Raw genomic sequence first — 26,426 nt, 5'->3', positions numbered from 1 at the left:
CACCACATCATCAATATAAATTTTCACTAGCTTGCCGATGAACTCATGAAAGATAAAATTCATAGCCCTCTGATAAGTAGCACCAGCATTTTTCAAGCCAAAGGTCATGACTATCCATTCGAACAACCCAACAAGACCAGGACATCTAAATGCAGTCTTTGGAATATCTTCTTCAGCCATGAATATTTGATTGTATCCTGCATTGCCATCCATAAAGCTGATGATCCAATGCCCAGCTGCAGCATCAACTAGCAGATCGGCAACTGGCATTGGATAACCATCCATCGGCGTAGCTTTATTAAGATTCCTGAAATCAATGGAAACCCGAAGCTTCCCATTTTTCTTGTAAACTGGAACAACATTGGAAATCCACTCGGCATACCGACACTGCCGAATAAATTTAGCTTCAATAAGTTTGGTTATTTCTACCTTAATATCAGGAAGAATATTAGGATTACATCGGCGAGCTGGCTGTTGATGTGGCCGAAATCTAGACTTGATGGGTAACCGATGTTCAACAATTGATCGGTCCAAACCAGGCATCTCAGTATAATCCCAAGCAAAGCAATCTTTATATTCCTTTAACAAATCGGTTCACTGCTGCTTACACTCAGAATTTCACTTAGCACTAATAAAAGTAGGTCTAGGCTTATCACCACTGCCTATATCTACTTCTACCAAATCATCAGCCGATGTGAATCCCTGGCCTAATTTTCCATCATCGGCGAACCTATCCATTAAAACTCCTCATCAGAACCGACTGCTTGGATCGGTGGAATTTCATAATTGGCAACTTTGAGGAACTCCTTCTCCCAAACTTCTCCTGAGATACACCTAGTTCTTTCATAAGTGTCCGCCTCTGCCGATGCAATAACATAAGAAGAATCTCCCGGGACAATCTCAATCTTGTCACCTACCCACTGGACCAAACATTGGTGCATTGTTGATGGAATGCAACAATTGGCATGAATCCAATCTCTCCCTAGCAGCAGATTATAAGCACATTTTCCACTGATCACAAAGAAAGTTGTCGGCAAGGTTTTGCTGCCGATGGTCAACTCAACACAGATTGCTCCCTTAATCGGAGATACATTTCCCTCAAAGTCTTTTAGCATCATATCGGTCTTGGTCAGATCCTGATCTCCTTTTCCAAGCTTCCGATAGACTGCATATGGCATGATGTTGATAGCAGCTCCACCACCAATCAATATCTTGGTCATCGGCTGACCATCAACTCTTCCTTTGACAAACAGGGCTTTAAGATGCTGCCTTTCATTGTCAGCGGGCTTTTCAAAGATAGCTATCATCGGATCCAGAGCCAACTGAGCTATCTGGTCGGAAAACTCCAACTCCTCATCATCACTGGATGGCGCAAGGAACTCCATCGGCAACATAAATACCATGTTAACATTTGTCGATGGCCCTTTCCCCTTAGAATCCGGTTGTTGCTGATCCCTAGACTGGCCAGAGTTCTCGCCCTTGCTTAGCTCTTCTCGCCTTTCGCGCTGTAGTCTCCTCTTCTATGTCTTAGTCAACCCTTCTGGACACCATGGGGGAAGTGGTGACTGCCTTGCCGATGGATGACGATGTTCCCTTGACTCCATCCGATGAGTATTGGCATCTCTGCAAAATATGAACTCATCCGGAACACGCGCATTAGCCATCTCTTCAAGCTCTTCCTGGTTCCTGGGAAAATATTCAACACGATCACCAAGCCTATCATTAACACTGAGCCTGCCCCCAAGCCGATCATGAACCGACGCTCTCCCCCAAATCGGCCCATTAAATCGCCGATCATCATCGTGATAGCGCCGATCGGACTGTCATGTCGATCATAACCATTGCATTCAGGGCAGTCTCTAACAGTGGGTAACTTAATGTTCTACTCCCAGTAATGGATAAAGAACGGGCAGTTCTAGTGATCCTTGTGCCGATTCCACTCCTGTCAGCGTCTTTCTTCTTCCCGACGATAGTCTTCTTACTGGCGCCGGAACCGATCCTCGCGTTGCTGCCAAGTCTCCCGAGGCCTCCTGTGAGTTATCACGATACCAGATCGGGGAGGCCTTCCTGAGTTAGTTCCCTCTTGGATCAAGCCTTTTCCTTTGGCATCGGCAGCAGTAATTTGATGCTGAGGATCTACCGATGCACTCCTTTCGGCTGCTTCCGACGTCAAGACCTTGGTTTTTCCCTTGGCATCCAACATATTTGTTGGGAAAGGATGTTGATCGATCTTCATCGGCTTTTGAGCTTTGGAACTGTCAAATTTGATTCTTCCAGATTCAATAGCCGATTGCAGCTGTTGTCTAAAAACCTTGCATTCATTGGTGCTGTGAGAAGTTGCATTGTGCCACTTGCAGTATTTCATCTTCTTTAATTCTTCAGCCGATGGGATTACATGATTGGGTGACAATTTGATCTGACCTTCCTGACGTAGAAAGTCAAATATCCTATCGGCTTTGGTAATATCAAATGCGAACTTCTCTGGCTCTTTATGCCCAAAAGGACAAGACATCGGCTTCTTGTTCTTCACCCACTCTGCCAAGCCGATGACCGGCTCTTCATCAAAATCTGAGCTTGCTGCCTCGTCAACAAATGACACCTTTTTGTTCCAAGCTCTCTTGGGTTCAAAGGGTTTGATATCCTGGTCGGAAATCCTCTAGACCAAGTGACTCAGGCTCTCGAACTCTTGAGAAGCATATTTGTCCCTGATATGTGGCAGCAAACCCTGGAAAGCCAAATCGGCTAGCTGTCGATCGTCCAAAATCAGACTATAGCATTTGTTCTTGACTTCCCGCAACCTCTGCACAAAGCTTTCAACCGATTCATCATTGCGTTGCTTCAATCTGACCAAATCGGTAATCTTCTTCTCATGGACTCCAGAAAAGAAGTACTTGTGGAACTGCTTCTCCAGATCGGCCCAAGTAATCACTGAGTTAGGAGGTAACAAAATAAACCAGGTGAAAGCCAATCCAAATAAAGATGATGAAAACAGTCGAACCCTCAATTCATCCCTGTTAGCAGCTTCCCCACATTGGATGATGAACCTGTTGACATGCTCCATGGTTGATGTATCATCCTGCCCAGAAAACTTAGTGAAATCCGGCACCTTGCACCGATTTGGAAGCGGGATTAAATCATATGCAGGAGGATACGGTGTCCGATAAGAGTAAGTGTTGACTTTGGGTTTTATCCCAAACTGGTCTCTCATTACTTCAGCGATCTTATCGGCCCAATAAGCATCAGCATCTTGCCGATGAGGCGGTTGCGGATCTAGCACCTGTTGATACACTTCCACGTGTCTATGCGGTGCACGAACTGCATGGAACATTGGGTTAATCATTTGACCACCAATCTGCTATCCAAGATTCATCGGCTGGTTGACCATCCCTTGATTATGGAACCCAGGTTGGATCTGGCCTTGTTGAAACCCTATAGCCTGATGATTCTGTTGGGGCATTTGTGGAAAGACTTGCTGCCCAGGCCATCCACTATTAGCATTCATCGGCATAGGTCCTGCCGATGACTGGTAATTGGGCATCATCATTGAATTGACATACCCTGGCTGAGTCATAAACCTCTGTTGCGTCAGCATTGAATCTGCTGATGCATTAGGCATCTGGAACGTTGGAGCTTGAGAATTCCTAGTGTAAGGTCTGGCTGTAGTAGTTGTAGTATACTGGGGACTCTGATTCATCGGCATATTTGGAGGTGCCGATGTATATGCCTTCTCTCAAAATATGTGGTATTTGTAGTATAAGGCATAGTGACATTGCCTTCTCTCTCATCCTACTCTAATAAGGCTTTAATATCTGGAGCTCATAGGTGGGAGATAAAATATACATACTTACAAGACATTTATTGCATAGTCAAACCATGGATCCAAAGAAATAAATCAATAAGTCAAATCAAGATGTGCATGTGTGGCGAATGAATGGTGTATGGTGATGATGGTGATAACAATGGTGAAAGTCTAATTCTACTTTTGCTCTTTTGAGGGGATACATACCTTCCTTGATTTTTTTTGAAACTTTATGAGGAGAATGAGATGCTCTTTTTTTTTCCTTTTCTCTCAGGTGGGTATCCTGTACCCCTAATTCTACTGCCGGACACTTGCTCTCGTCTCACTTTTTCTTTTCTTTCGAGGTTCCGGGCACTTGCCCCTTTTTATTTCCTCGTATCTTTTTTCTCTTTTTTTTAGAGCACTCATCTCTTGAGATAACATAGCAAGTGGTAGTAACAAGATAACTTGAGCATTTATTTCATAGGGGAAAAACAGAAATGTTTTTTGGTTATTCTCTTCCGGATTAGGAGTAGAATATTTTTGGGTGATTCTGGAGATGAAATGGATGGATATATGTGGATGGTACTTCCGGAGTAGAAGCAGCATATGTGAGTGAACATGCAAGTGAATCTTGATTTTAACCACATGACAAGCTCCTAGGGGTCTACACAGCTTGACCACACTCAATGCTCATAAGCAGTAAATAGTAAATGTGTGGCTCAAAGTCTAGCAAGCATGTATATATGGCTGTGGTAGGAATTTAAACTCTCATCATACAGGAACTCATCATGCAACATTTTAAAGATTTTCAAAGATAAAATTCTCCAGAATTCTAGCATCTCTAGGAACAGATAAACAGCAGCTCAACCTTCCCATATCGTATCCGTTAACAACTTAGACTTCAGATCAAGTTTTCATCCCACAAGTTTAGGTCTAGAGCAAGCTTTAAATTATAACAGTTATATCTAAACTTGAGAGAGAACTTAAAATGTGCAAATTAGGCAGAGCAACTATTCATCATATCCATGCTTGAGTTTCATTTAGATACAGATTAGCATAGCCACTTTATTTATTTATTAAACACACTAAGCAAAAGATATATATATAAGCACAAGATCATTATTTGGTTTTCCATAGTTATGTATATTTAAATTCTAATATAATATAAGTATAAAGATAGATAGATAGAAATACTTATCGGGATAAATGGGGGTGCTCTCCCCCAAGCTGAATTTTGACGTAATTTCTCTTGATGTAGCTAGCAGGTGACAGAGGTGTATTTGAAAGTCAGCAGCATTCTGACAGCGATTAGAATGTCCTCCGTCTGCTAGTCTTCTTGATTCTTAAAATCTGTGGAGCTCAAATAGACAACAAAGCTTGTGGAACTGGTTAAGTGTTAGCATAAATATCTAGCCTTTATCATATTGAGACTTCTTAATAAATATTACTCCCTGCTTTTATATTTTTATTTTATAAAGCAGAAATGAAATATTTATTTTATTTTTATGCCACCACAGTGAATGTACTTATGGGTTTTATGCCACTCGTATACTCACATGGGGCTTACTGTTTTTTAAAATTTTTATTTTCTTTTTAGGATAGTATAAACATGATTAACTAAGCAAACTATTTAAAATAATTGAAAGGGAAATGATAACTACCAAGTTCACCTCTTGGCAAGGCGTTTGGTGGTTTAAAGGCCTCCGAACGGGACTCTCCATTTTCTCAATTGTCCTGGGATTCGTTGGGTGGCATAGTCGGTGCTTCCGGCAGTGCCTCCTCTTCATGTATAATTGTCTTCTCTTTCACACCTGACTCAGTGCTTCGGTCTCCTCTGGATAATTCTGTTTAAATTCTACATCTTCTAACCTTACAACTTCTCCTTCATAGTCTGCCCATCCGTCCTTGATGATTTGCCTCCTCTGGTTGCGGTTGCGTCTCTTTCTGACCTGCTTAGATTCTTCTACGATATAGTCAGGGTCAATAAAAAAACGGCGTACCTTCTCTGAGGGGAAGTGCATATGGACTTCTCCGGTTCCAATGTAGATAATTGCTTTAACGGTGCTGAGGAACGGTCTTCCAAGGATGATGGGTGGATCGTACTCGTCTTCTCTCATGTCAATAACTTGAAAGTCTGTGTAGACAAAATGATCGTCTATTTTGACTAGGACATCAGTTACTGTTCCTTTGACCTCTCGAAATGTCTGATCTACCATCTGGAGCTGAATGTATGTTGGTCTTAGTGGCATGGTTCCGAACAAGAGCCGATAGGTGACTGCGGCCATTATGTTGACGCCCGATCCGGTGTCGCAAAACGTCTTGTAAAAGTTGTATCCATTTATGGAGCAATAGATGCTTGGCATTCCTGGGTCATCCTTCTTGGTCAAAAACGGTGACTTAAGTTGTTGATCTTGGCCTCCATGAACTACAGTGACCATCTTAGCTGACTCGGTCCACACTTGCTTGTTCCTGTTCCTCCTGTTGGTCCTCTTCCTTGATTCACGTCTGGATTGATCTGGGATTTGTGTAGTCTTGTTCTTGAAGAAAAACATCTCCTTCCTCCCTTTCATGTAGAAACTGATCTTGGCAGCACTAGCGTAGATGATAGCTCCCGCGGTGTTTAAGAATGGCCTCCCTAAAATGATGGGTGCTCTCTCATCATTACCGGTCTCTACCACTACGAAGTCTGCTGGGGCATACAAGGTACCAACTCGGACACAAAGGTTCTTCAATATTCCTTTTGGAAAACTTATCGTCTGATCTGCAAACTGCAAACACATGGTTGTTTCTAATAAAGGATATGTAAAGAATTTTTCATAGAGTACCCTGGGTATAATGTTGACACTAGAGCCAAAGTCGCAGAGTGCTTCTGGGACGTCCACCATGCCGATGGAGATCGGGATGACGGGGCGTCCTGGATCGCCTCTCTTGATCGGCAGAAGGTCAGTAGTGAATTCAATGACGGGGTTACTCCAGTTATTACCTGCATCAAACATGTCTACAAGATTTGCAGATTCTAATCCTTCCGGTTGTGATGGTACACCAGGGTTAGTAGTAGGAACAGCAGCAGCTATTTGATTTAACTAAGATTCAATCATTTTATTAAAGCTAATTTGATTCTTGATGGCAGTAGAGAAATTATCCATTCTATTATTTATATTTTCTAGCATTTTATCATTAGATGCCAATTTCTTAGATAGGTTATCCATTAGCTTTCCTTGATTAGACACTAACTCTCTCAAAGGTGGAAAATTATTATTATTGTAAGAATTGTTACCTTGATAATTACCTGAGTAGTTAGGCCTCTGTTGATTCCAACCTTGATTTTGTTGAGGACGGTTGTAGTAGTTGTTGTTGTTATTGTTGATGTAGTTCACATCCTCAAGCATCTCAGGGCAGTGATTGCCTGAGTGTACAGTATCTCCACACTCCTCACAAGTCATGTGAGAGTCGTAGATGTGCATAACTTCTTTCTTATCTCCAGCTCTATCGTCGAGCTTCTTCATGAGTAGGTCTAGCTTTGCAGACAGCATGTCTACCTCCTTGAGCTGATGCATACCTCCACCTTTCTTGCGTGTCTAGGTCCTCTCTTCATTCCAGCCTTGGTTGGACGCCATCTTCTCCACAAGAGCTGTGGCTTGTGGTATGGTAAGTGATAAGAATGCTCCTCCCGCTGCAGCATCCATGGTCTCTCGGGCACTGTTGCCGAGCCCATGATAAAATGTCTGCATCAGTAGCCAACTCTCCATTCCATGATGGGGACATTCTAGGATGTAGTCTTGAAAACGCTCCCATGCTTCTGGAACAGATTCATCATTTTGTTGCTGAAAACTTGTAATCTTCCCACGGAGAGCATTGGTCTTGCCCATGGGAAAGAACTTAGCCAGGAAGTTTGTTGAGCAGAGTGCCCACGTAGTATTCTTCTCCTTTGTAGCGTAGAACCACTACTTCGCTCTTCCTAACAGTGAGAATGGGAAGAGGCGAAGTAGTATAGCATCTCTGGAGATTCCTGATATGGTGAATGTGCTGCAAATCTCCAAGAAGTGTTGTAGATGAGCACTAGCATCTTCATGTGCCTTCCCACAGAACTGGTTGGATTGCACCATGTTGATTGAGCTCAAAGTTGCCATCGATCTCTACAGCAGGTCCAGTGCGGATGTTGTCCGTAGTGGGAGCTGAGAACTCGCGGATCGATTTGTTCGCCATGGCTTCGAACTCTGAAGACAAGTTCCGGTGATCTTCTTGATTGGATGAAGCTTCTTGCTGAAGTGTTGATGATCTCTTCTTGAGCTTGGCTCTAGTTCTTCTGAATAACGCTTCGGGATTGTCAACAAAATTTCCTGGAAGATGTCTTCTATTCATACATTCCCCTACATAAGATAAAATAGAAAAATATCGGGGTAAAACTGTATGAGAGAATAGCTAAGCTCAATCATATTACTGATGCGAATGATAACTCAAAATTATTTATTCCATTCTTGATTAGTGATCAACCTTCCCCGGCAACGGCGCCAAAAATGCTTATTGGGTATTCTTAACATCATTACCAAAAGTAGACTAAGTTCTCTAAATCTAGTAACGGTGCCAAAAATGCCAAACCTATCCCTCACACCACTTAAGCCAAGTTGTCATCCCCAGCATGACATGAGAGACGCGGTATTGAAATATGCAATTGCTCTTCTAAATAAATAATGAATGGGATCTGCTAGCGCACAGATTAATACCGATGTAGCATTTTAACCGGGAAGTATTCCAGGTATCGTTATTTATATTTTTACCACTGGGAAAGGATTAGCAATCATCAATATTGATTACAGAATAGAATATGAGATTGAGTATCTATCATTGCATGTATAATTGAGAACATTTATCTAACTCTTTCATACAGGGATAAGTGTCACATAAAAGATATATGAAATAATGAATAGTGACAAAGATAATTAATCTGATCATAACTTAGCCACATAATAAATATGATAAGCACCTCAATTAGATACTCTAGAAAGTCATTAGCATGGAATTAGAACGAACTACAAGAATATTCCCTAAGTTATTCTCAACTATATAGTCTAGCATTATCATAGTTAGTGCAAGCATACTTAGCAATCATTGTGAGACAAGACTACGTCCATGCATAGTGATATTAGCAAGGTAAATGAGAAACATAGCAATCACTCCCCTGTAAAAATATTACTCTGCCAGCCCAATACACGAGAGGGGGACTATATAAGAATCAATGAAGCTGTCACTATCACGAACTACCCCACGATCTGGCATATTGGGTACAATCGCAGATAAATACGGTATAAGCACCACGCCTACACAATATCTATCATTTACCCCTGGATCCGATGGATAAACGCTATACGATCCTAAGCATGTATATAGATCCAATCTAACTAAGCCAAGTACATAACTATGATAAACTAAGAACAATATAATCTTGAATATAAGCAAGTAGAGCAAAGTCATAAGCAATATATTGAAGTAGATCAAAGTCATATTCATAATATTGAAGAACAAAGATAATTAGAAGAACAATTAGAAGCACAATTAGAGAATTACCAAGAATCCTCTTGACAGATCCGGAAACCAATCGAAGATTGACTCCTCCTAGTTCTAATCCTATGTAGCTATGCTAATCTAGATGTCTAATTGATGTGGTGGCTCTAATCTTGATCAGAGGCTTCTTCTCCCTTGAAGAATAATCAATTAGGGTTGAGAGGCTCTCTCCTCCAGGGGCCAGGGGGTCTGGTTTTATAGTCCCTTCAAGTGAATATGGGCGGTTGGATCAAACCGACATAGATTGAACGGTTATCCTTGATCCTTTAGGTCGGTGGAGATCTCCCGAGAAACAGAGTCTTGTTTGGCCTCCAAGTCAGGGCGGGCGCCCAGGGCAGGAGGGCGGGCGCCCTGCCTCTGGCCCCTTTTGGTCTCCGCTTTCTTCCCGTGGCTTCTGGAGTCTTCTAGATGTAAGATAATTGTGTGGCACGTTAATATCTCTATGTAATCCCGACGTGTGGGCCTTTCTTTCGTATTTCCTGATAACCCCTGCAGAAATAGACAAACACCAAAACTCGTGGAATTCTGTCAGATAAAACCCTAAGTCTAGATGTTGATTTCATTTGGATCCTTTTCTTTGTTTATTTGATAATTAAATTTGATACTTAAGGACCGTCAATAGCTATTCACCCACTTCTAGCCATTTAGGACCTTTCAACACCTCAAGCAAGACATTAGAAACTACTATGTTGAAGATCTACAAGAGATGCTAGAAGTTTGTGTCACCAAGTAGAACAAGTCTAGACGCAAAGAACATAAAGAAAAGAAGTAAAATATGCACCAAAAATATCCGATGTTGGTCACTTAGTGGCACTAGAGAAATTGATGTTAGGCAATCTGTATAGGGTCCAAAAGACCCACCAGAAATCTCCAATGGTGATGGGAAGGAGTATCAAAAATAGGGTTTAACCCTAGGTTCTATAAAGAAGACTGAGAGCCTCAAGGACAAACTGACATCTTCAAAGTGCCATTGGAAACTCCCATAATGGCACCAAAAATAGCAACGAAGAAACGATTGCCTAACGATCAGCTAACAACTAGTCTCGGAGAGGCACCGAAAACCTTAATTGACTCCACCGGTACTTTTGGTGAGTACGTAGAAAGCAACAACACTTCCTAATGGATAATTTCAAATGCAAAGGCTATATATATACTCCCTCCCTAACCCCACAACCAGCCATTTAAGGTGTGTGGGAATGAGGAACATACCAAGGGAGTTGAGGATCCATACTATGGTGCTCTTTATCACCATAGTGCTTAGTGACAAAGAGTTGCCTCCGCTTACTGAAATCACTTAGTGATTAGTGTAGTATTTTTTTGCAAAGTGCTTAGGCTAGTTAGCCCACTGCTAAAAGTGTTTGCTCTAGGTTTAGCCCTAGTGTTAGTGGAGTTTGTATACCTCTTTGCTACTCGATGCTCGTGTGCACCACTACTTGTACACTAGAGGCTTGTAGTCTTGCAAAACATTTGGGTTGCTTAGTGGCCACCGAGCGTGACCAACTCCGTACAAGGCATTTGGTGTGGCTTACCCACTCCACATGCAGTGCAAGAGATATGCACCGAACGACCCTTATAATTTGAAAGGGAGGGAGCAAGGGGTTGGGTGGCGATGCTTGTACTCTGCAAGAGAAGCCCCTTGAGAGGTGGGAGGGAGACAAAGCCAAAAAAACATATAGCTTTAGCGCACTCCTAAGATCTGACCTTAGATGAATTTGCCCTAGCATGGACACAGGCACGTGCATATATAGATGACAAATATCATTGATGTCATTTTGTTTTCATATTTCTAGTTGGATTTGCATTTGAACACGGATAGTGTAAGCCATACCAGATATGATACGATTAGATGTCGACATTATAAATATGTGATTTGAGTATTTAGATACAGATACGGTATCGGATGTTAAATATCCAAACTCAGATAAAGACAGACTTGAACTCCTCTAAATGGATTCGATCTCGAATACAGTCAGAAAATATTCATACCATTTTTATCCCTACGTGCAAGAAAATATTCGTATCATTTTTATCCCTACTTGCAAAAAAGCCAAGCTCTTTCGCCGAGTGTAGAGTAGCGACTGAGCATGGAGGAGCCACCCAACTAGGGCACATGGCCGCACCCACCAAGCGGCTGAGCATGGAGGAACCGCTGTTTAACATAGTTTTGCGCGACCGTTTGGAAGGCGTGGAGCCACGTGGCCTAAGGGACGGTAAAAGGATAAGAACAAAGAAGAAAAGGGAAACAATAAGCAAAAAAAAGAAGGGTACTAGGAAAAAAAGACTAAGCATTTTGTCTTTTTTTATCCACACCTCGAAGCTGTTTTACCAAAACAGCTTCACTCCGCCCACAAGCTACTTGTACCCTGCTCCACCAATCAAGCGGGTCCTATGCAAAGTACTGTTCCGGCTCATGGCACGCTGTGTATCTTCGTGTTCAGCCGGACTCCTGCTGTTGTGCTTTCTTTGCTCTTATATTAGACATGAATTCCGGTTTGAGTTAAAAATATACATAGATCTATTTTCCCCGCAAAATAACAGCAATCTGAGGACAAAAATTGAAGTCCTCTGGACATTGAATTTCGCTGATCCACCAATCTAATAAAGTTGCCACCTATGTTACAGTCTCTGGTCGCTGTCATGTATGTACACTGGATGGTTAGTATCTGACGGTGGCCGAATAAATATCATGCCCCTCTAGCCTGTGTAAGAGAGCCTGTGGCTCGATACAAGGTTAAGGGAGTACAACTAAACCCGTTGTAGTGATGCAAGTAAATAATTACAGTGGAGAATGTAAGGCCATTGTACTTGACATTATTATATTTGCAAATCATCCAGCGACAGCTCCTCGGTTGATAACATCTTCAATTTCTGCACAGCGACACACATCAAGTTACCAAGTATGACTAATGAACACAAGAAAGACCCCAAAAATTAGCTGACGAACTTACAGTGATGAACTGCGGTGGGTCATCAAGACTAGAGGAGCCAAGGATAATTTCTCTCTTCAGTTTGCTTGACAGCTTGTGGGCAACACGCAACTGTAGAAGTCACGTTCACAGAGGACACAGACTGAGTTAGAAACAAAAAAATTCATTATTTCTGTGTTGATTGGTTTTAAGTGGACGAATGTACCTCAGACCGAGTAGCACCCCCAATTACAAAGATAAATAAGCGCGGGCCCAACTTTCTAAGGTCACTTGATGCATGCTTCAGTACAGAGTCACTGTAAAAATCCACATTATTCATCAGTAGAGTGTAAACTTTACAGATACGTTTCAACCAATTGTCTGACCGAAGAAGGGGTCGAATAGTTATTCAAAATACATTTTTCGAATATCCACAATTTTCTTCAGATATGAAATACAAATACGCATAATTTTTAAGATACATAACACAAATACAACTTAACCATTGTCCATCGAATATCTGATATAGTTGGATATATCCTCAATAAGATGGCAAACCGAGGGCGGCTACACTAAGGTCTGTTTGGTATAGCTCACAACAGCTCCACGAGTTGTTGTGAGCTGTTTTTTTTTTTGCCAAATACTTGTTTTCAAAACAGCTTCATGGGTGAAGCTGTTTTTTTTTTTTTTTTGCCAAATACTTGTTTCCAAAACAGCTCCATAGGTGAAGCTGTTTTTCTTCCCCCCTCACAAAAACATGAGTGGGATGAAGCTGAAAAAAAGTAGCTTATTGCAGCTCTCTCCCTCATTTCTTTCTCTCATCTATGCAAAAAGTAGTTGGTGAAGCTATTTTACCAAACACTTTTTTCAAAATAGCTTAACTTCATTTAGAAAGTTGCTCATGAAGCTATTTTATAAAAAAACAACTTTACTAATGAAGTTGAGCTGTGCCAAACACGGCCTAAGTGTGATAAACCTCTATACGCTGGCAAACCGAGCATGAGTATTTTGCTCAATATAAAGCAGGGCTGAAGTGCCTTTGGGGTGTGTGTGTGTGGGGTGGGGGACTTTGAATTAAAATTTTGTTGTCCAATCCGTAGCTGATCTTTGTTAACTGTGAAGACTCTTATATTATAGGCCTGTAGGCCCATATGGTCCAGCTCATGAGACTCTCTAGACCTATATATACTCATCACTATCTCTCTGGAGAGTTTATGCTCTCCGATCCCTAAGGTACCTAACAATCTTAATTTAAAGGAAAATTAACATTGTGAAGCGCAGAATTTTATATCATATACTCTTATAAAGCTAAACCCCACTAAATGATTCCTCTCTTCATGCAAGGTGTTCACATCATTCTCCACTAAGTGACGTACTAAATGTTCTCTCTTTATGCAAGGTGTTCACATCATTCTCCACTAAGTCTATGTCGTTCCATATTAATTACTGAAAATATCCATGTCATCTATATCATGTGAAATATTTTTAATATTTAATCTATTAATATACAAAAATACACTATTTATTTCACCTCCTATTCCCCTATAATGTAATCAAATATTCTATTGTTTTTCTTCTATTAGCTTTGTGATTGTTTACCAGATCTAATACAATAAAATAACATGCAAGTCAAATTCATATATATAATGTATACACAACTGAATACCATATAGTAATGCTATGTATACAACAATTTGCTTTTAAGAAGGGGAATTCACCTAGTTAGTCATATTTTTGCTGCCATGTAAATTGGTAACCAACAGATAACAGAACTGAAGTGCCTCAAGAAAACTGCAAAATGGCTTCTGTGCTACTCCCTCCATCTCAAATTATAAGTCATTTCAAGAATCTTAGAAAGTCAAACCATCTCAAGTTTGATCAAATTTATATCATAAGATAATAACATTTATGATAATAACTAAGTATCATTAGGTTCTTTATTAATTATATTTTCATATTATATTTAGTTAATGTCATAAATCTTTATAATTTTTTCTATAATTTTGGTCAAACTTGAAATGCTTTGACTCTCTAAGATTCTTGGAATGACTTAATTTGGATGGAGGGAGTACTTTGTAACCTAAAAAAGCTCAACTATTGTGACTTGGGTACAGGGGGTTTCAATTTTGGCAGGAGCCCTCCATAAACTTCCTAAAAGAGATCCGCTTTGCTAATCAAAGTCATATATACGCCCTCTATTCCAAATTGTAAGTCGTTTTGGCTGTTTTAACTCAAATTCTCTGACTTTAACCAAGGTTATAGAAAAATATATTAACATCTACATATCAAATGAATCCACCATCAAATGTACTTCATGGTGTATCTAATGAACATAGTTTAATGTAGTAGATGTTTGTGCATTTTTCTATAAACTTGGCCAAAATTAGAGAAAGTAGGCCCTGTTTAGTTCTCCATCCAAAAAATTTTCACCCATCCCATTGAACCTTTGGACACATGCATGGAGCATTAAATGTAGATAGAAAAAAAAAACTAATTGCATAGTTTGGCTGTAAATCGTGAGACGAATCTTTTAAGCCTAATTAGCCCATGATTAGCCAAAATTGCTACAGTAACCCATATGTGCTAATGACATATTAATTAGGCTTAATGAATTTGTCTCGTAATTTCCAGACGAACTATACAATTTGTTTTTTATTAGTATCCGAAAACCCCTCCCGACATCCTTCCGACACATCCAATGTGACACCCAAAAAAATTTTCTTTTCTCAAACTAAACAAGGCCTTAGGACAAAGCAAAAGTCAACTTTCAATTTGGAATGTACTTTTTATTGGAAGCGCAAGACACTTTTATTGTATAGATACAACAGCAAACAACTGGAGAAGATAATGTTTCACACATCTAGGTTGCACAAACCTGAATTCCCATCAGACAACAGAAAACAAGTTTGCCTTGCCCACGTCCATCATCAGGACACTGAGCACAGCACACAAATGCATGGTTGACAGATATAAAAGAAGGCTAACCAGGTTGCCTTTACTAACCTCGAATAACCATCATCAGAGTTCCGAGGTCTAGCCCATGTGCCACCTATTCGTCTAGATCTCATGGATTGGGCTGGCTGATGAGCTGGGCTTGTTCGAGCAGATGTGCTTCCTGGAATTCCACGGAAACTAGGACTAGGGTCATTCATGCAGTGGTACTCATCCTTCGGTAGCTCACCCTTACTAAGTTTCTCAATCAAGTCCTACAGATAAAGCAAAAGATGCACCCATAAATACAGAAGAAAATGAGTACCAACTAAACATAGAGCTAGAGGACACGATTTTCCACTATCAGTGCAAATACTGATTTAACAGTTATGAGTACCAACTAAACATAGAGCTAGAGGACACGATTTTCCACTATCAGTGCAAATACTGATTTAACAGTTAAGTACTTAAGTTGCCAGCACGGCCAACCTTACAGCAACCAGCTAAATATAGAAAACTTGTTTACAGAAGCCAGCTCAACATAAAACAGTTGCATACTTATGGCCATCCATACTGCAGGGCCATATAATCCAAACTACATGAACTATGTTGAAGCAATAAGAAAATGCTCTGATTTTTCAATAAAATTGAAGTGCTTAAAGGTTGAACTTTCCCTTTTAAGTCTTAGACTACAGAGATCGCATGGAATAGGAATGTCCTACTCGCATGACTGCACAAGAATGATGGGAGAAAAGACTGATGACTCATATAGCTGAAATCAATGGACCAATCACAAATGTTGAGGTTAATTGAGCTAATCAGTCAATTGGCCTGAGTGAATGAAAATAGGTATTGGACGGTCGTATCAAAGGATACAACACCTCTAGAATAGAACACAAGAAGTGATACTCTGTGCATTAAAATGTGCAAAATAGTTAACATATAAAGATGAAAAAAATAGCACAGTACATTTCCGACACACAAAAATATCATGCCATCAACAATTAGAGGGAACTTTTTTTAAAAAATGCCATAACAATAAGTATATTGAGATGACTACTTAGATTGTAAGTTTTGAATTTTTCTGTACCTCCAGGATGGGATAAAATCGAGATAGCATCCAAGTTGACTCTTCCCCAACCCGCTCCTTTCTGATACCAGGCTTTTTCTGATAGTCATGTAAAAGTTTTAAAACTTTGAAGCTACTGAGAAGTTAAAGTTTTCAAAGATCAAACTGATACAAAAGTTTCACAATCTAATTACCTTCTGAAGATCAAATTTCAAAGTAAAGGCCCCAACTGAAGACTTTTTAGTATCAGGTCCACGTAAGCAGCGCATATTATTTACTACAATCATGTCATCAGCAGATAATCCTGCAAGCTGTCAAAGAAAATGATCATCAACAGCAACCACAATGAAGCCTGTTGTCCCACACACAGACCAATGGGGGGAAGTAAAAGTGTAACAAAAAAGCAATATAGTAAAGAGAAGTTGTAGCCCTCAATGGGATCTAAAACTTTGTAATTGACAACTTTTATTTGAGATCATTTACAGGCCCAAATATTTGTTTTAAGCTATCAATTTTTGAAATACAAATTGTAGAATTTTTCAAACGATCACTGATGTTACCGAAGTTGTAGCTCTCAATACGATCTAGAACTTTGTAGTTGACGACTTTTTTATTAGAGATTGTTTAGAGGTCCAAATATTCTTTTCATGTTCTCAGAATTTGAAATTCAAATTTTGCACTTTCCAAACAACATTGGATATTGACATAGTCCATACCAATCTTCCTCTCAACGTGATCCACAACTTTGTGGTTGACAACTTTTAGATTTGAGATCGTTTAGAGGCCCAAATATACGTTTTAAATTTTAATATTTTAAATTTAAATTACTGAATTTTTCAGAGGACTCGGATGTAGACACATTCTACACCGAATTTGTAGGGATCGACAAGCTCAAAAACATTTTGAGTTAAGATTGTTTTCATTTCAGGTCTTTTAGGAGCCCCAACATTCAATAAAAGATTACATGGCTAAAACCAATGACATGTGGGGCTCAATATAAGGCTTGAAGGAAGTCGCGCTGTACTTCCACAAGAAGTTCTTGGAAGCGGTCAACAAGGATGAACATCAGCTAATTCCATATGCAGGATGATTCTGTGTCTATAGTTTGTTTCAGCCTGCATGCTGCTGGAGCCTCTGGCTTGTACTTTGTGGTTGCTCTTCGTGGATGTATATGCTGGGTAAACTGGGATATTTTGCTGGATGATGCTGGTTCTGGTCACGTGTGGGCGGATCCCTTGGTGATCTGTCACAAGGTGGTGTTTTTGGCTTTAGAAGTTTGGGATGCTGAAGTAACGAACTTTGTAATTACGTTGCACAAGTAATGAAATTCGGTATTAGCATTGTGGGAAAACAATGTGGGGCTCAATAGCTTGTCCGGTTTTAAGAATTATTGTTATCTGGTATTTGAGTTCAGGGGGCCAAGACAGACTTGACTAATAGTAAATGGCCACTTTATGATTTTATTGTATAGCATTAAATAATCCGAAGCCTCCAATCTGTGAATAAGAACTGACTAGCTATTGTAACTTTACTGGAGAAAAACAATAGACAATACTTGTGACCCGGAAGACTATAACTTTATACAGACTATAACTTATGCTTTTTTTTTAACAAACCGACAATGGCACTGTCTGTTTCTATTCATATAGTTCCAAATTACAAGCAGATAGCCCTCGGAGACCATCTACATGAAAAACAACAGAGCAACAGGGATCCCAAAAGGTTCACCACAAACTATAACTTTATACTGGTCACCACTCATGGAAATCTGGCTAAGGCCTCGTTCGTTTGGCTGGTTTTGAGACTGGGAACTATTCCAGCTAATCTATATCTATACAAAAAACCTACCAATCCAGCTGGAACAGTTCCAGGGCAGCTATTCAAGATTAAACGAACAGGCCCTAAATTGTTTTCGAACACACATATTAGTGGTTCTTCCTCCATTTTCTCATATTTGACAATATTTTGAACAAAAGTTCAGTTCATGGATGACTATTACCTAACTATTCCCAAGGCATGTTTTCCTAATTCAAGTCACCCTTTCACTTCACTAGTTGTGCCAAAAATATAATTAAAGGGAATTTTAGGCAATATTTCTTGGCAGTGTGTCGGTTCCTTAAAGTAGAAGGGCGTGCATTTGTCAAAAGCACCTACAAGTTAAATGGTCCAATTAAACAAACGATGCTTTATTTTTCAAAGTACTATCCACACATATAACTTTCAGGTGGGCGTTCTAGATAACTACAAAGACCTTCATGAACGGATGGCAATAATAGCTTCTACAGCTATACTGCTAAACAGACAGGGTTTAAATTACAAGTATTGAAATGTTAAGCTACTGAGTACTGACACAGAGCCAAGATAACAAACACACAATTTTAAAAAGGAAAAACAACTTTATTCACTCAGAATTCTAACCTGGCAGTGTTGGCTTACCATATATTTTGGCCCTAATATTCAAAAAACTATCCATTGTATAATAGTATCAACCTCATAATGCTCATATTTTATTTTTCCATGTTGGCTAGCATTCCATGCAATTGTGGAGACTAAATATCATGGTACCAGTCATGCTACCATAGAAAAAGAATTGGATGCACCAACACAATCTTTTATTCAGGGGATGTATTTTGAGAAGTACTTCACAACATCTCAGCATCTAACTGATTAGATAAAGGGAGTAAGACACAAAACCATTCAGTACATAACACCACTTATATAAAGATATGGTACTGCTAGAGACATTGGAGAAAATATGCTCAAGTCGGCAAAAATAAATGCTTGTACTTCTGAAGATGACACACAAAATGAACTCATACTGAAATAATAGAAGTATGAAACCAAAGATACCTGCATCAGCTTTGCACCTTTATCACTTTCAAAAAACTTCTCTGGGTTGATGGAAGCATAAATCATCAGCAAACGCAACTTATTTTCACGACTTACATCCTGCATTAGTTAAGCAAATATCTAAAGCAGTGTACATACAAGTGCAGTATCTTATATGCTGTAGTTCAAACACCAATTACCATGCGGGTTCGTAAGAAACTGATTAGTTCTTTTGTCCCAGCATCACCAAACACAAGATCTTGCTCTAGCTGTCCAACATCTTTAAGGTGTTGTTCTTTGATTATATTATTAAGCTTTCCTGCAATCTGTAGTAACATGAAGCGATAAACATTGTACTTTGTGTCATACTGCTATTCTCTTCCTAGAAAACACCAGCTTATGATTTTCTTCCTCTAGTAAGTGTTATTCAAAATGCTGATTCATGTGGAGATGTTCCCCACCCCAAATGAATGCATCCAAATGTAATCCGATGTGTTAGCATATCTACTCCTATTAAATCAAACTCTGCCCCATTGTAGAGTGCACCATGCAACGAAAACTATGCAAGTGTTTCTTGTAGACTTATCAACATTTGTATATTGATATCTGAACTAAAGAATTTTCAAGGAGCAGAAAGCAAAAAAATGATAGGATAAAGGCAGTCACTATTAATATATCAACAGACAATTCTACTAAAGCAGATAGAACAGTTATAAGAATTAAGAAATAGTCTTTATAGACTAATGTCATGTAAAACAAAACTACTAACCTCAACATGAAGGGTGAGCTTGTCAATTTGATCACTATATTGTGGAAGAGCTTGAACCATTTTCTGCAACTGCTTGGTAGATAACTCTCCACCAGATCTGACACTCAAAATAGATCCTATGAATAAATGTTAACAATATCCATTGACACAGCTACCACGTAGCTAATACCTTAGCTAACAGCATTGCTTGCCCCTTTAGTTGCTTTTTAAACATAACTGGCAACAGCAATTCATAGGGACACTTAGCAGAAAATGCTGCCAGACATATCAGAACCACCTCTGCAAAGTATTTATAGTTTTTTAGTGTACAGAGTTTTTTTTTCCCCATGACAGGGAAGCCTGAATTTTATTACTTCATAGCAACGAAATTACAAGCAAATTTAACCATTTTGAGTACACTAAACCACCGAATTTAAAGATTGCACATACATCTAAGCACCCAGGCTTAGTCTGTGCAGCAAAAAATACCCTGCTTATAAGACAGAACAACAGAACCATCTATAGTACGAACAGCGGGAAAATTTATTCTAACAATTGCAAAAATACCCTTCAGCTAACACTCAATTACTCCTCTAATCTGCAAAAGTTGCATTTCCTGAACAAACCTTGCCTGTTGTAGTTGAGCTGCTTTATTCTTTGATACAAAACTGGTCATCTTTTCATACAGCCTTTCATTAGCCTGAAATGTTGATTTTTTCATTAAGTCAGCAAAGCATATGACTATAGTTAAAGATGAAAGTGGCAACAATCTTACATCAGCTATATGCGCATGCCGCAGCTCAAGCCATACTGGATCATGATCCTCCAACAAAACCTCCTTTTTCTCATTTGCTGAACCATTCTTACTTGGAACCTATTGTTTGAGAGTGCCATGAATTTTAAGAGTCGTGCATAAAAACATAGCAAGGACTGAATAAGGTAAATTAGTGAGGTACACTGTAAGACTGTATGCTGCTGATGTACTCACCTCTTGCACATACTTGTTGCCATCCATATACAGTAGATCATGGCACATAGCATCATATGTCCACTCATGAATAATTGGTGCAATCTGTAGTGCTCAAGAGAACATGATATCAAAGGATGCACCAGCAATATGGAAATGAGTATACTGGAATTCACCTCCTACCTGATCTATTGATCGGTCAACAATAAGTAGTTCACATGTTTCTGTTTGTGGAAATTCAGGTATCGTCGACTTATATCTGGCAAGGGAATTCCACACAGAAGCAGCAAGCTTTGTTGGGACCAAATCTCGTAGTGTCGTCAGAGTAGATGCATCGATTGTCCTGGCTACACGGTAGTGCACACGAGGAAATTCCTAGAATAGTTCAATATGTTCAGCTTTAGAAAACTTGAAATAAGCATTATGAATCAGCATTCCAGTTAGAAGAAGTAAAATTGTAGTGATACTTCAGAGTCAAATTTATCCTGTTTTCAATCAATTTCCTTCCATGCATGATTCCAATCAGTGGAAAACATTGCGGCTGATGTTCATTGTTGCTAGTTTTTCTATGGTGGCAGAACTACTGCCAATCCAACACCATGCTATTTGTGTGTTGCAGTGTAAAATACTCTTATAGGCCACAGGTTTCCAGAAATGATATACGATTAACATGTGATATATGCTACTATATATGGAGAATAAACAGCTAGTGGAGAGAGGTCATGTCCGATAACTTGAGGTACAACAGCACAAGGGAACTGGATAAGGGATGGATATAAAATATCCTGTAAGAGGAAGATCATAGTAGGACTTTGTGAACTAGGAGACTTGCTTAATTTATCTTGCTTCCTTTGAAAATTGTCTCCTCACAAGGGCCAGGCCATAAGCCCATAACAACCATATCTATCTTTATCAAAATAAAGAGTGTCATCTTATCACTAAACAAAGGACATAATAAGATTTCATCTCAATAATAAAGCAAACTACGAGATAGTGCCAAGGTACTACTCTGATGAGCCCTAACATGGCGCAAAGATTTTTCCAATCCTTATTCAGTGGCTGTACAATAATGCACACTATACATGATTTCCTCTTACGGCATAGAATCAAAACAAACATGAAGGTATGAAGACTCTACATACAGCATAAAATGGGAAGAGAGTACCCTCAATGATGCAAACACTGTAGCAATTCTTGTAGCCATTGTGTTAAGGCATGCATTGTATTTGTGTGAGCCTTCTGCATCTTCACTAAACAACTCCTCCAAGGCCTTGTCATGGTCAGTTATGAATCCCTAGACACAACATTTAAGTATTATCAAAACTTCAAAATGAATGTTAAGAGAAGAGATAAATTCAGTTTCTATTTGAAGTACAACTCTAACAAGTTCATAACAAATAGGCAATCAAAAAGGGTTACTACAAGCAGAAGTATCAAGTACCTGACTATCAATAGCAAAGTATTCCAAGTTCATCTGAAGCATGGAACTAAAGTCAGATATAGCATAAGTGTGATGTTAAAAAGAATGAACATGCAATAAATAGACGGTGGCCAAATAACCTCACTGAGTGCACTGATGCGAGTTAGTACAGTCGAATCCTTTTTTATATGAGCTACCAATTCCCTCTGTACGGGAGAACTGAAAAAAACATAAGCTCTGCACCAGGTTTCGAATCATGCTATTAGTACTTAATCCACAGAACAGATGGCCACAAAAAAGTTTGTGTTGATCACATACTTCTTGTACAGTGAATTTTTTCCTGACATGTCAGACATGAATATGCGAACACTGCATTATCACCACAAAAAATGGTTATAGAACTGGATGAACAAACCAAATTTCAACCTTCACCAGAAAAATACCAGGTATATATGCCACAGAAATCTACTGCCTTGTTGGTTGGAACCAAAGAAGAAGAAGAGGAAGAAGAGAAGGAAGAGGAAGAAGAGGAAGAAGCTCCCAAAATGGATAGCACCTATCAGTGTATATATTTTATAAATAATAAAAACATATTATATTTGAAATCTGTTTTATCCACCTAAAGACGATTGGAGGTGCATAAGGGACCAGCCCAAGTGATAAACTGAATCATTCATAATCATCAAGGACACAATGTTGGAAGTCAAAAGTAAGGCAAGAAAAATAACGCACCACCAACATACTTCTGAAATTCTGATCATAATGCAGCACCGCAACATATAATGAAAAAGATCATACTGAGGTTACATAATTCTATTCTTAGGGAAGCATTTGATATGTTTAAGTAAAGTTTAGCAAGATATGGTTTTAACTTGTAAAAGATCACAGAACTACAGAGCAGTGTCAATGAGAATTAATTAGCAAAACTTACTTTTCTTTAGTAGGCTGCATGAAATAAATTGCATCCATTGAAGGCAATGGCTGCCTCCGTTTGTATAGGTCTTCAACCACTGCAAAGAGTTGCCAAGGCTGAACTTGTATGGTTTTATGTATAGACAGTACTTCTGGTAAGAGACTGTAAAGTTTCCTTTACAAGAAAATGAATGTATATATTTGGCAGAAGTGGAAGGAACTAATGTTTCATGGAATTTCAAGGCTCCTATAATTTGGCAAAGGTAAATGTTAACATAAAAAAATTGCAAGCAGAAAGCGCTTAACAGTTTCCATACAAACAAGCATTAATAGCATAGTACTTCTGCAGGAAATTATAAAATTAACAAAGGAGAAAGGATACTACACAACTAATTCAGAAATAACTCTACTATTTTTACAGATTGTCACAAAAATATAGTTCCATTAGAAACTACTGCAGTTCAAGGTCAGTATAGAATTACTGTGGTTTCAGATAAACTGTGCACTAAGTTTCAAGTATAAACTAGTTATACTCCAAGCACCACATGATGCCAGCTCAAAGGTTTACACAAAAGAAATCATATTATTAACACAATCTGAGATGCCATAAGAAATGCTTTAGAAGATAACAGTATTACTTATATTATTGTTATATAGATCTGATATGTACTGTACAGATTTACTTTCATGTCTAGATAGATGCCAAATTATTGAGTGTAAAAAACAAAATTCAGAATGATGGATACAACAAATATCTCATAAGAAATAGTTATATAACACATACAACAGGACATATTTAGATGAGTCTACTTACATGAAACCCCTTCTTCTGTGATATCTGCCATCTTGCATGAAAATGACATTATCTTGACCGTAAGTTTGTCCATGATTAGAACCTGAAATTCATAACACAATTTTATGTGCATGAAAATGGAACATCTGAAACTAGAAGATCATCTTCCTTCATTCTCCAAGAATACCTTCCATGTTGATTTTGAACTCTTCCGAGTCGATCTCAGCATCTCAACTAACAAACCTATGATTGTAACAATAATAAACAAACAAATGTTAATTCTATAGGTCAAGATTTAAATGGTATCAGTAGGCCAAGATTTAAAGGTCCACACCATATTAAGCTAACTTGAATTGTGTACACAGAGACATATAGGGTCAGAAAAGAGAAGTGGTAAAAACAAAATGTTATTGTACAGAAACACATAAGAGTTCTAGGAAAATGGTAAAGATAAAACATGTGACAATAAAAGTATAGATAAGTTGCCAGCTATAAATTTTTATAAGTAACTACAAACAGTACTCTGATTCATATGCATTGAATTGGTGGTCATAGGTGCTTTTACTGGAGATCCCTCTCCAAACTGTCAACAGGCAAAAAAGGAAAATTTAAGGATTGGAGATTCTGGAACTGTGTGCAGTCTTGAACTCATGAAACCGTGCTGCAATAGCAACACAATTATCTGATTGCAGGATCATAAAGGCTTTCCAACAATAATGCTAGCAATTTTGTATTCTTATTACAGGAAGCCAATCAAATCAATTGCAGTGCCTGATTACAATAAAGTGAATGGAAGTATTTCCAGTCATCCAGTGCATGCATAAAGTAGAAAATAAAGTCATAAATATGAGCTCAATCTTGGGCATGGAAGATGCATACAAACTCCGTGGAACTACAACAGTTTAGCACAGTGGTGTTGTGTCACCCACAGCGCCAGTTCAATTCAACTGCAGTTTTTCACACTAAATATGCCTCCGTTGTGAGACGGACACGAGCTAAACGATAAGTCCTAGTCCTAGCCAAAAAAAAAAGGAAAAATACTGGCCGTCGTCAACTAATTGTCCAAGCAAGCACATAAAAAAATATCAATATTTCCCAGGATCAAAACCAATCTCAGTCCAGACCCAAACGCAGCGATAGTGACCACCTCATCCCCACTAACCAAGGATTACGGCAAGCCGAGAATGGGAACCGGACTTACGGTCTCGGGTTATCTGGCGGAAGCTCCTGTAGTCGGCGCCGCTCTGCGACGAGCTGTCCGAGTCGATCGACATGGCCAACGGAGCCCCCACTCCTCGCCGGCGAGGCCTCCCTGTAGAGTTAGGGTTCGCGGCCGCCTCCGGGACTCGAAATGGGGGCTTGCCGATTCGAGCGGAGGGAATGGCGAATGGTCGCGCGGTGAGGAAAGCCGGACGCGGTGGAATGGAATTTACGGGCAGTGGTTGCCGCCGCTGCGGGGTTGGACGGGGTACTACAGGCTACAGCAACACAAGGAATCTGCTCGACCGGGTTTTTTTTCCTCCATGGACGACCAGACGGGGAGTAGTCGTGTGGTGTGGGGTTTTGAGTGGGTCTATGGCAGATGGGACCGCGACGCGCTGTTAGGTTTCTAGACCCACGCGTCATTGAGAACTCTTCGTGTGATGGTTCCAGAAGAGAAAGCGCGGTTGAAAGTTGAACGGAGGATGCCGAAGGCGTGTTGAGCTGTTCCAGAGGGATGGAAGGAAAAGAGAGGGGTTTCCTTCGGATGCAAGCAAACAGGCAGCGCAAGTGCATATGACGCGGTGTTGTTTCCAATTCCAAATGATGTTATAGATAAGTTTCTGTCTCAGGCCTTTTAGGCCTTGTTTAGTTAAAAAAATTTTTATGAAATCGACACTGTAGCACTTTTATTTGTATTTGACAAATATTATTCAATCATGAATTAACTAGGCTCAAAAGATTCGTCTCGTCAATTCCGACCAAACAGTACAATTAGTTTTTATTTTCATCTATATTTAATACTCCATGCATACGTCTAAAAATTCGATGTGACGGGGAATTTGAAAAATTTTGTAAAATTTTTTGGAAACTAAACAAGGCCTTAATTCACCTAAAATCTAAAAAAATCAAAATTTCTCATCGTATCGAATCTTGCGGCACATATATAGAGCATTAAATATAGATAAAAAATAACTAATTACATAATTTGCTTGTAATTTGCAAAATGAATTTGTTGAGTGTAGTTAGTCCATGGTTGGACAATAATTATCAAATACAAATGAATGCTACAGTAACAAAATCAAAAAACTTTTTGATCTAAACTAGGCCTCATGTAAAAAAATAACAGCACATTTTCTATACCTAGACGTCTCATGAACAAGTGACACATGGATTGTAGTTTTCCACAACATGCAACAAATGCTTTCAACATGTGCCAACCGACTTACCTGTGAAGCAAACCGTCTCTGAGGATGATCTAGAGCCGTCAGATGCTATGTCGGTTCAGGGGAGGTGGCATCCGCCACA

The 26,426-nt window shown here is 39.3% G+C and overlaps 1 protein-coding gene across 1 annotated transcript; it reads right to left on the bottom strand.

The window, feature by feature from the left end:
* Positions 11,796–25,549, bottom strand: LOC8085760 (probable protein transport Sec1a). Its single transcript, XM_021463114.1, has 21 exons — positions 25,120–25,549; positions 24,106–24,161; positions 23,940–24,021; positions 23,145–23,223; positions 22,532–22,582; positions 22,354–22,450; positions 22,235–22,267; positions 21,959–22,087; positions 20,977–21,168; positions 20,815–20,898; positions 20,602–20,700; positions 20,453–20,526; positions 19,848–19,944; positions 19,279–19,404; positions 19,100–19,198; positions 16,444–16,560; positions 16,271–16,348; positions 15,253–15,455; positions 12,476–12,566; positions 12,292–12,381; positions 11,796–12,211 (listed from the first exon to the last, which is right to left on the bottom strand). The coding sequence occupies exons 1-21, from the start codon at positions 25,190–25,192 to the stop codon at positions 12,158–12,160; spliced, it is 2,004 nt and encodes a 667-aa protein (XP_021318789.1). The 5' UTR covers positions 25,193–25,549; the 3' UTR covers positions 11,796–12,157.

The sequence above is a fragment of the Sorghum bicolor genome, chromosome 6 (genome assembly GCF_000003195.3).
Source record: "Sorghum bicolor cultivar BTx623 chromosome 6, Sorghum_bicolor_NCBIv3, whole genome shotgun sequence".
NCBI lineage: Eukaryota > Viridiplantae > Streptophyta > Magnoliopsida > Poales > Poaceae > Sorghum > Sorghum bicolor.
Note: the sequence above shows the minus strand (reverse complement) of the source record. Positions and strands in the feature narration are given on the sequence as shown.